The sequence below is a fragment of the Aegilops tauschii genome, chromosome 7 (assembly GCF_002575655.3).
Source record: "Aegilops tauschii subsp. strangulata cultivar AL8/78 chromosome 7, Aet v6.0, whole genome shotgun sequence".
NCBI lineage: Eukaryota > Viridiplantae > Streptophyta > Magnoliopsida > Poales > Poaceae > Aegilops > Aegilops tauschii.
In genome coordinates, this window is record NC_053041.3 from 409,080,965 (window position 1) to 409,091,505 (window position 10,541).

The window sequence follows — 10,541 nt, forward strand, 5'->3', positions numbered from 1 at the left end:
TAGTGTCATAGATAGTTGTATTTATTAGCTTATAGACTCATCTTGCCTTGGGAAGTGTTATGTGATGGTAACATATTATGTTACTCTAAACGCCTCTCTTCTCATTAACTACATGCCACATAGGCAAACTTGTCTTGGGATGCGTTATGTTATTAGCTAAGTTACTCCCACTATGACCAGCCTAAAGTTGACACACTTATTGGCAGTTGATTGGTGATGATGTGGTGCGCGAGGTGTTACAGGTGTTGCGTGGCGGCAGTATGCCGGAGGGATGAAATGACACTCTTGTAGTGCTAATCCCAAAGGTGCAGAACCCAGAATGTTGAAGGATCTTCGCCCTATTAGCCTATGCAACGTCGTATACAAGCTGGTGTCCAAGGTCATCGCCAACAGGCTGAAGTGCATATTGGGTGAGATTATATCACCTAATCAGAGTGCGTTTGTGCCGGGTCGTCTTATTTCGGATAACACTATTCTGGCCTACGAAATGACACATTTTCTGAAAAGGAAGAGAACGGGGAAGAAATCTTATGCTGCCTTAAAACTTGACATGAGCAAAGCCTATGACCGTGTAGAGTGGTCGTTCCTGGAGAAAGTTATGCTGCAATTGGGGTTTACCCAAGATTTGTGGGGCTGATCAGCAAGTGCATTCGGACGGTGAAATATACATCTAAGGTAAATGGTGCTTGCACGGACCAAGTGATTCCGGGGAGAGGTCTTCGTCAGGGCGATCCAATTTCGCCGTATTTGTTCCTCTTGTGCGCAGAGGGACTTTCGGCATTACTTCAACATGCCGAAGACATGAACCAGATCAAGGGAATTGAACTAGCGTCGGGAGCCCCCTCTGTCAGTCACCTTCTATTCGCCGATGACGCACAGCTGCTGTTTGAAGCCACACCGGAGAGTGTTCAGACGATTAACCACATACTGCAGGTTTATGAGCTGGGGTCCGGCCAAGTGATAAACAGGGACAAATCTGCAATGTTATTTAGCAAAAACACTCCTCACCGCCTGAAAGCCCAACTCCTGGCTCTCCTAGGCTTGCGCTCTGAATGTTTGCAAGGCAAGTACCTAGGCCTGCCGAGCTATGTAGGGCAGTCCAGGCAAAAGTGCTTTGAGTACCTCCGGGAGAAGATTTGGGAAATCCTGAAGGGTTGGAAAATTAAGCATCTCTCAAAGGCTGGCAAGGAGGTCCTAATCAAAGCTGTTATCCAAGCTGTCCCTACGTACGCCATGTCCTGCTTTGACCTTGCAAAAGCTCTCTGTGACAGTATCAGCCAAATGGTGTGCAATTTCGGGTGGGCAAAGCAGGAAGAAGAGGACATGCATCACTGGGTGGGTTGGGAAAGAATGACACTGCCAAAGGAACAGGGTGGGTTGGGAAAGAATGACACTGCCAAAGGAACAGGGTGGTTTGGGTTTTCGCGATCTGCACGCGTTCAATATTGCCATGCTAGCACGTCAAGTGTGGCGCCTGATCCAGATTCCCGAGTCCTTATGTGCGCGTGTTCTCCAAGCTAAGTATTTCCCCCACGGTGATGTGCTGAAAGCTGAAGCTAGTCCAGGAATGAGTTATGTGTGGCGCAGTCTTCTACAAGGCGTTCAAGTCATCAAGGCTGGTATGATCTGGAGGGTGGGTTCGGGTGAAAGGATTAACATGTGGGAGGACCATGGCTTCCCTCAAATGACACCCGCCGGCCACGAACCCTTCAAGGTGCACACTTGCTGACAAGGGTGTCCGAGCTCATTGACCCAATCTCAAGTTGGTGGGATAAGGAATTGGTCCAGCAAACTTTCAGTCCAGAGGATGTGAAAACGATTCTGAGTATCCCAATCTACGACCAATTCGAGGATTTTGTGGCTTGGCACTTTGATAAAAAAGGCCTTTTCTCGGTCAGATCAGCCTACAGGGTTTATGTGCATCTGTTGCAACAGCAAAAAACGCGCCAGAGGGGTGCTAGCTCGACCGGTCAGGAGGATAAATCTCGGTTTTGGCAAGCTCTCTGGAAGACACCTTGCCCCCCTAGGGTCCATCACTTCATGTGGAGATTTGCTCTAAACAGCCATCCTCTCCTCCGTAATGTCGAAAGACTTGGCGTCGAGCTAGATATCCTGTGTCCACTATGCCACCGTCAGGCAGAAGATGGGGGTCATCTATTCCTGCGCTGTAAGGAGGTCAAGATCAGGTGGCGTTACTGTGGTCTTGAGTACACCAGGCAACAGCTCCTGCTATGCGACACCCCTTCTGAAGTGCTAGCGGCAGTTTTCAAGCTTCCCGAGGAAATTAAGTTGCGTACAATCTGCCTGCTATGGTCCTGGTGGTCGGAGCGCAATAATGCAAACCATCAGAAGAGATGCCTCGACGCAGAGGGCTTTAGTGCTCGAGTGGGATATCTGACGAAGGAGTGGATGGAGTTCTTGGTCGGCAAGGAGAAACAAGCCCCAACCCCAATCCCATCCCCCAAATGGATCGCTCCCCCGCCGAATACCATTAAGATTAACGTAGATGCGGCGTTCCAGCCTGACAAAGGAGAGGGAGGATGGGGTCTAGTAGCTCGGGACAACTCTGGAGAGTTTATTTTGACAGCGGCAGGCAGGCTTCTGAACCTGAGTAGCGCGCTACATGGGGAGGCTGAAGCGCTACTGAAGGCCATCCAGACTGCTGAATCATTTGGGATGGGACGTGTGCACTATGAGACTGATTGCCAGACTCTCCAGCTTGGCATGAATGCCACAACTCAGGACCGTAGTGCTCTTGGTGTGCTCTTCCGTGAAGCCAAGTACCTCCTGCAGTTGGGCTTTATTGATCACACAGTCTTGTTCTGTCCTAGGGCATGTAATCTCCCTGCTCATTTGCTTGTTGCTGTAGGTTCGAAAGCTGAGCCAGGGAGCCAGCTTGTGTGGCATTCAGACCCACCGTTTGATGTAACCCGTGCTATGGCCGCCGATTTGGTCGGTCCAGTGTAATTTGGGAATGCAAGGCGTTCCTTATCAAAAAAAAAGTTGACACACTTATTTTGAGACGGAGGGAGTATATTTTTGTGACGTCATAGATATTTACCATGTTTTTTTTGCGGGGCAGATATTTACCATGTTATAATGTACTAAAATATTTTTGGATTTTTTAGAACTCAAGAGTATATGTATGGGTGCACAGGTTGCAGAGTGTTTTCGGTCACAGGATATTTCCTGGGGTGCTATACAGTTGACGACAACAAAATTGGTGGCGGTGCCCCTGTGTTCGAAAGAAAATTCTCCTTCCCATGGAGTACTACGTACGTAGAAAGCATAAATTCCACTCACCATCGACCTTCGGAAATGTCAAGCATACTTGCATGCATATAATCCATTCAGTTTAATTTTGCATGCGGCAGACAACATGTCTGATTCTGATCAGATTATTAACTACGGAGTACTCGATCTAGCTAGCTAGTCGACCTGGTAATTCAGATTAAGTGGCGGCCGGCATTTCAGAGCTGGGCGAGGCGGCGGACGTTGACGGGGGAGACGACGTCGGAGGCGCCGTCGAAGGCCTGGCGCGCCATGATGACGTTGACCGCCGCCGTGGGGTGGTAGGCGTCCCAGAAGAGGTAGCGCTCCCGGTCGGCGCACGGCGGCATGAAGGGCAGGCACGTGATCTGCCCGCCGTTCCGGCCGATCCCGCAGCAACCCCGGTCCACCACGTCGAACCCTGCACGCACGCATCCGTCGTCCATCAATGGCCATGCCATGCATGCTAGTACAAGAAGCACATTATCAGTTCTGCTGGGCTCCGGCCATCGATCTTACCGTAGGAGGCAGGGTGGGCGAGCATGAGCTTGAACAGGCGGTAGTTGTCGAGGTACGTGAAGGTGGCCCCGGGGAGGCCGGCGTTGAGGCCGTCCAGCATCCCCCTCACCCCGGCGTTGAACGGCGCCACCAGCTGGTCCACCTCCTCCGAGCACCGCCCCTCCGCGCTCCTCGCCAGGATGGTCGGGATGCACCCCATCGACCCCACCCCGGCCACCACGAACCGCCTCGCCCCCGCCTTGTACAGCCTCTGCATGCAGCCATCCGTTGGAGGGACTTCCAAGCAAGAACACACATTACGGTAGGGCTAAGGGTTTTGACTTTTGACCGATATCTTACGGTGAGCTGGGAGGTGTATTGTGTCACGAGGAGGTCGGCGAACTGCTGGGGCGTGTAGTGCCTCCGGGTTTCGTAGTTGGCCATGATGTAATTGTTCAGGTAGTCGTTGCTCCCCAACCCCACGAACACGATGGACCGAGAGACGATGCTGGCCGCCGCCGAAGTGCCTCCCGCCGAGACGGCGATCTGGCCGACGGTCGACTCGAAGTTCTGGATCTGCTGGTTAAACGGTATCCGTGCAACCTGCATTGATTACAACCAACAGTTGATCATCGTCAGAAGTTGATAAGAATTAGATCCAATCACCGGTCGATGAATTCCTACGAAGTTTCCGCCGCTGTCGTCGAGGATTCCGGCGGCCGCGGAGGCGTAGTTGACGCCTTGGAGGAGCTGCTGGCCGGAGCCGGAGACCTGGGAGTAGGCTGGAACCAGGGGCAGCCCAAGCAGCTCGGCTACAAAATAACACCAGTACTCAGCAATCAGCATTTGGTCAATCATGCACAAAAGAATTTTCGGAGTACAGAACTGCAAGGAAAATGCAATCTGCTGTTGCGGCGGATGATGGCCATTCTGTTCCATAGATGCAACTGTTCGATCTCACTGTGATGAGTCAATTCGACTCCTGTCCTGTCCGTGCTGTGCTGAATCAATGCTCTGTCCGGTAAAGACCGCACTAGATTGCGTTCTGCTCTAGTAGTACGAGTACATCTTTACTAGTACTAGGAAACTTACGCATATGCTTTCAGAGAAATTACTGATGCAAACATACCAGACAAGCATTGTTCAGAATCTTTTTTCAAATAGAAGGTACATCAGTGATTCGAATTCACAAATTCTACACTGCATTTTGCCTCTCTTTTTGTTGAATCCTGGCAAACATGATCGCACAAGGAAAAACACTAGCTTGTCACTTGAAGTAGCGATAAAGCACCAATAAAATGAACATGTCTGAAGCCCGGATAAAATGAACATGTCTAGCTGGGTCGACAGTTCAGAAGCTTCAGGGTTCAATTGCATAATACTCGAATCAGCAGAGTAAAGCATTTTGCTCTTTGCTGGCGAACTCGTCGGGATCAAGACGTCCGTAGGTACGTACCGAGCTCGTCGACGATGGTGTAGCCGTTGCAGAATCGGCCGGTTGGGCCGGCGGCGAAGTCGATGCCGTAGGGGAGGTAGTTGGCCTTGGCCAGCGACGCCAGGTTGTTGTTGTTGCCGCTGTCCAGCAGCGAGTCCCCGAACACGAACAGCGCCGGCACCATCGGCGCCGCCCCTGTCTCCTGCGCCGCCGCCATCGCCAGAAACGCGCTCACGGCAACGAGCAGCTGCCACAGGCCGGCACACATCGCAGCGCGCAGGCTCTGTCACTCCGGTGTTGTCTGGTCTACAGGACTAAGCTCAGCTCAGCCAGCTCTAGCGATTGGCTCGCGACGGTGAAGCTGAGAGAGTGAGAGGAGCGGAAGGATGGTAAATATGGCGGGAGCTGGGTGCGATGCGTACGTGTCCGGCTCCGGCGGGAGGAGTAAATACATGGCGCCTCCTGCACTCCACCGCCATGGCGTGTGCGAGGGGCACAGCCAGTGATGGTGGTGCAGTGCTGCCTGCAGGCGCAGGACATGGATCATCCTCGGGCCTCGATCGAAATGGAATGAGTCTTGCTTGCCAGACGGAGGCAACGTGCATGGCTCCGCAACCTCGGTGGTGCAGGTGCGCGGGTGTCTCAGCAGAAGTAATGAGGAGAAGGACATGATGTGTCACAGGGTTGAAACCTTTCCCAACCTTCAAGGATGGATGATGCATAGTCTATCCTTAGAGCATCTTCAACAACACGTCGTTACGCAGCGCCCTAAAATAACTTTTACAGTGTTAAAGTAGTAATTTTTTGCCCGCAGCAAAGTGCGGCCGCTGAAAAATATTGCGCGCGCGAGCTGTTCCAGCAGGCGCTGCAAAAACAGCGCGCGCCCAGCACAAAGAACATTTGGACACTCAAATAGAACAAAAAGATTGAACATATAAAAAATAAATCAACAATAAATAGTTCAATTTATTACAACTCAAACAAATAGTTTATCTTCCAATACAACAAATAGTTCAACAATACAACATCAAACATACAAATCACTAGTTTTGTCGGCCATTCCATGCCCACCACTCCTCGATTAGATCCTTTTGAAGATCATCATGCGTTTCGGCACGTCGAATGGCATGATAGGAGGCAACAAAACGGGCCACCCTCACAGCCCTTCGCCGCACTCACACGGGACGTCCCAAGAGCTCATACTGAGAGTAGTCTAAATCTTGCCCACGCTCATTCCCGATGATCATGTTATGCATGATCACACAAGCATTCAGTATATAACAAAAGATCTTTTGATCCCAAAATCTAGCTGGTCCTCTCACAATAGTAAGTTGGCTTTGCAAAATCCCAAAAGCTCTCTCCACATCTTTCCTAGCCGCCAATCTAGATTTTTCTTACCTTCCGATTTTTTCAATGGCTTCACAAATGTTTGCCACTTTGGGTAGATGCCATCGGCAAGATAGTAGCCATAGTTGTATGTATGTCCATTTGCTACAAACTGTACCGGTGACAGTTCATCATTTGCAATCCTATTCATGAGTGGTGACCGATTAAGAACGTTGATGTCATTCAAAGATCCAGGCATTTTGAAAAAAGCATGCCAAATCCTAGTCTCTTGATCGGCCACTGCTTCAAGGATTATAGTGGAACCCTTTTTCTGGCCGTGGAATTGTCCATGCCATGCCTTAGGACAGCTCTCCCAACTCCAATGCATGCAATCTATTGAGCCAAACATACCTGAGAACCCGCGAGCTTTGTTCATGTCCAAAAGCCTTGCGGTGTCTTCAGCATTGGGAGCTCTCAAATACTCCGGACCAAACACTTGCACAATTCCGACTGCGAAGCGCTTGACACACATGATGGCTTGACTCTCACCGATGGCCAAGTGATCATCAACTAGATCAGCCAGAATACTGTATGCCAACATACGCAAAGCGGCTGTCACCTTTTGAAAGGTGCTATGCCCGAATTCTTCGGCGGCATTCCTCCTTTGTTGAAAAAACTGATCATGGCTCGTCAGTTTCTCTGCAATGCGTTTGAACAACTCAGTGCTCATCCTAAAACGACGCCGAAAGTACGACTCGGGGTATATGGGATTACCCACAAAATAGTGCCTCATCAATCTATTGTCGGAATCGATCTTATCCCTCCAAATTTTCTGACGACCCATAACCGAACCATCGTGCTTCGGCTTTTTATTGATGTTCATAGCTAGGATCATTGCAAGGTCCTCCTCCTCTTGAATATCAAATTCTTGAAGAAAATATACCCTAGAGGCAATAATAAAGTTGTTATTTATATTTCCTTATATCATGATAAATCTTTATTATTCATGCTAGAATTGTATTAACCGAAAACTTAGTACATGTGTGAATACATAGACAAAACAGAGTGTCCCTAGTATGCCTCTACTTGACTAGCTCGTTAATCAAAGATGGTTATGTTTCTTGACCATAGACATGTGTTGTCATTTGATGAACGGGATCACATCATTAGAGAATGATGTGATGGACAAGACCCACCCGTTAGCTTAGCATTATGATCGTTGAGTTTTATTGCTATTGCTTTCTTCATGACTTATACATGTTCCTCTGACTATGAGATTATGCAACTCCCGAATACCGGAGGAACACTTTGTGTGCTATCAAACGTCACAACGTAACTGGGTGAATATAAAGATGCTCTACAGGTGTCTCCGTAGGTGTTTATTGGGTTGGCATAGATCGAGATTAGGATTTGTCACTCCGTGTATCAGAGAGGTATCTCTGGGCCTTCTCGGTAATGCTCATCACTATAAGCCTTGCAAGCAATGTGACTAATGAGTTAGTTGCGGGATGAAGTATTACGGAACAAGTAAAGAGACTTGCCGGTAACGAGATTGAACTAGGTATGATGATACCGACGATCGAATCTCGGGCAAGTAACATACCGATGACAAAGGGAACAACTTATGTTGTTATGCGGTTTGACCGATAAAGATCTTCGTAGAATATGTAGGAGCCAATATGAGCATCCAGGTTCCGCTATTGATTATTGACCGGAGATGTGTCTCGGTCATGTCTACATAGTTCTCGAACCCGTAGGGTCCGCACGCTTAACGTTCGATGACGATTTGTATTATGAGTTATGTGATTTGATGTACCGAAGTTTGTTCGGAGTCCCGGATGAGATCACGGACATGACGAGGAGTCTCGAAATGGTCGAGAGGTAAAGATTCATATATTGGAAGGTTGCATTCAGACGTCGGATTGGTTCCGAGTGATTCGGGCATTTTTTCGGAGTACCGGGAGGTTACCGGAACCTTCCGGGGAAAGATATGGGCCTTATGGCCATAGGAGGGAGGCTAACCAGCCCACAAGGGGCTGGTGCGCCCCCACAAGGGAGGAGGCCGAATTGGACTTGGGAAGGGGGCGCCACCCCCCTTTCCTTCAACTACTGCTTCTCCTTCCCCTTTTCCCCCTCCGGTAGAAGGAAAAAGAGGTGGGGCCGAATCCTACTAGGACTGGAGTCCTAGTAGGACTCCCCTCTCCCTCGCGCCCCTTGTTGGCCGGCCTCCTCCTCCCCTCCTTTATATATGGGGGCAGGGGCACCCCAAAGGCACAACATACAATCTCTTAGCCGTGTGCGGTGCCCCTCTCGGTCATATCATCGTAGTGCTTAGGCAAAGCCCTGCGCCGGTAACTTCATCATCACCGTCACCACGCCGTCGTGCTGACGAAACTCTCCCTCGGCCTCAACTGGATCAAGAGTTCGAGGGACGTCGCCGAGCTGAACGTGTGCAGATCGCGGAGGTGCCGTGCGTTCGGTACTTGATCGGTTGGATCGTGAAGACATTCGACTACATCAACCGCATTACTAAACGCTTCCGCTTTCGGTCTACGAGGGTACGTGGACACACTCTCCCCACTCGTTGCTATGCTTCTCCTAGATAGATCTTGCGTGATCGTAGGAATTTTTTGAAATACTACATTCCCCAACAATTCTTCATCGGAAGAATCATATGACGAACTCATCTACAATATTGAATTTCAACTAGTCTATAAAACTACAAACAACATGCACCAAATTCATCTACAAAATGTGAATTGAAGCAATACATACCTTGCAAGCATTTTGTCAAACACCTTGTGGGCGCTGAGCGGCAGTGGGCGGCCGGGCGCTGTTCGTCGAAGGAATGGCGCGCTCGAGGGGCGGCGACGGCGAGAGGAGGTGAAGGAAGCGGTGGCGACGCGCGGGGATAGGCCGGGGAAGCGTCGTCGGGTCGCCGGAACAAATGGGGAGGTGCGGGCGGCGGTGCCAGCGCCTAGATCTGGCGGTTGGATGAAGTCGCGCGCGAGTCGTCGTTGTCCAGCACGCGGGAGCGGGTGTACGAAATAAGCGGCGCGCGATGCCGTTTTGCTCCGCGCGCTGAACCAACTATACTGCGCACGCGTTTTTTGCGCGTCCGCTGGAGCGCCCGTTCTGGCTGTGTGCGCGCAAAAAAGGCGATCTTTCCAGTGCGGCGCTAAAAACGCGCGCCTATTGGAGAAGCTCTTAGTTGTCCGGTTTTCCCTTTTTCATTTCTGAAATCTCACTCTTCTTTTAAGCCCACAGAACCTGATTCTTTAAATTTCGGTATGAGATTTAAGAAAATTTCAGACAACCAAGAACTACCCCATCGGTGTGACAATATTGGATGTCGATATATGAAAAAAATTGTATCGATATTTAATCATCTTCGTCCCAATCTCACCAACCAACATAAACATTTTTAGGATCAACCGCAAAGGTATGTTTTTGAACACGCGCACATTTCACTCTCTCAAGATCATCCAAATTACAGCATATTTGCCGATGTTAGACAATTACTTTCATGAAACTATGATTAAAGGGATGTGCGGCCCCAGTGGGAGAAATGCTGAAGGTGCGGTTGGCGGCAGGATTTTGCAGGCGACTTTGTTAGGGTTCGTGCCAAGATCAATGTCACAAAAAAACTGCACTAGATTTGTCTCAATCCCAAAGGATAAGAAGAAGGTTTGGTATCAAGTCCAATATGAAAAACTCCCAAACGTTATGTGGGAATTGTGGGCTTATTGGTCACTGGCATGAAAAATGTGGATTAGGAGAACATGATGTGACGAAGTTAGAATGGGGCAACTTCATCCTTGCCGATGTTGTCCATAGCAGCAGTCGGTGCACGAGGCGACGGCGCGCCAGATCTGGCATGGCAACAAGTGGGGTTGCGCGTGGAGCAACGATTCGGTGGTTGCCGCCGATGCCGGGAAATGTGCCTCCTCTGCCTGGCGGCAGATCACTGGTGCAGATGCTGCGGTGCATCGTCCTTGGCCGTACAAGTAGC

General features: G+C 49.8%; 1 protein-coding gene and 1 pseudogene across 1 annotated transcript; one reads left to right on the forward strand and one right to left on the reverse strand.

Moving 5' to 3' along the window:
* The first annotated feature begins 801 nt into the window (after positions 1 to 801).
* LOC141027213 (uncharacterized) lies at positions 802 to 2,967 on the forward strand (annotated as a pseudogene).
* A 303-nt stretch (positions 2,968 to 3,270) lies between these two features.
* Positions 3,271 to 5,420, reverse strand: LOC109732638 (GDSL esterase/lipase At1g71691-like). Its single transcript, XM_020291818.3, has 5 exons — positions 5,225 to 5,420; positions 4,453 to 4,580; positions 4,129 to 4,371; positions 3,790 to 4,039; positions 3,271 to 3,691 (listed from the first exon to the last, which is right to left on the reverse strand). The coding sequence occupies exons 1-5, from the start codon at positions 5,418 to 5,420 to the stop codon at positions 3,471 to 3,473; spliced, it is 1,038 nt and encodes a 345-aa protein (XP_020147407.2). The 3' UTR covers positions 3,271 to 3,470.
* Between the last annotated feature and the right edge of the window lie 5,121 nt (positions 5,421 to 10,541).

Bases quoted from the DNA above. Each gene is read 5' to 3' on its own strand.
- LOC109732638 (XM_020291818.3), bottom strand. From the start codon at position 5,420: ATGGCGGCGGCGCAGGAGACAGGGGCGGCGCCGATGGTGCCGGCGCTG. The intron at 4,372-4,452 runs GTAGGAATTCAT...TAATCAATGCAG, and splicing joins ACGACAGCGGCGGAAACTTC to GTTGCACGGATACCGTTTAA. The intron at 4,040-4,128 runs GTAAGATATCGG...GGCTGCATGCAG, and splicing joins AATACACCTCCCAGCTCACC to AGGCTGTACAAGGCGGGGGC.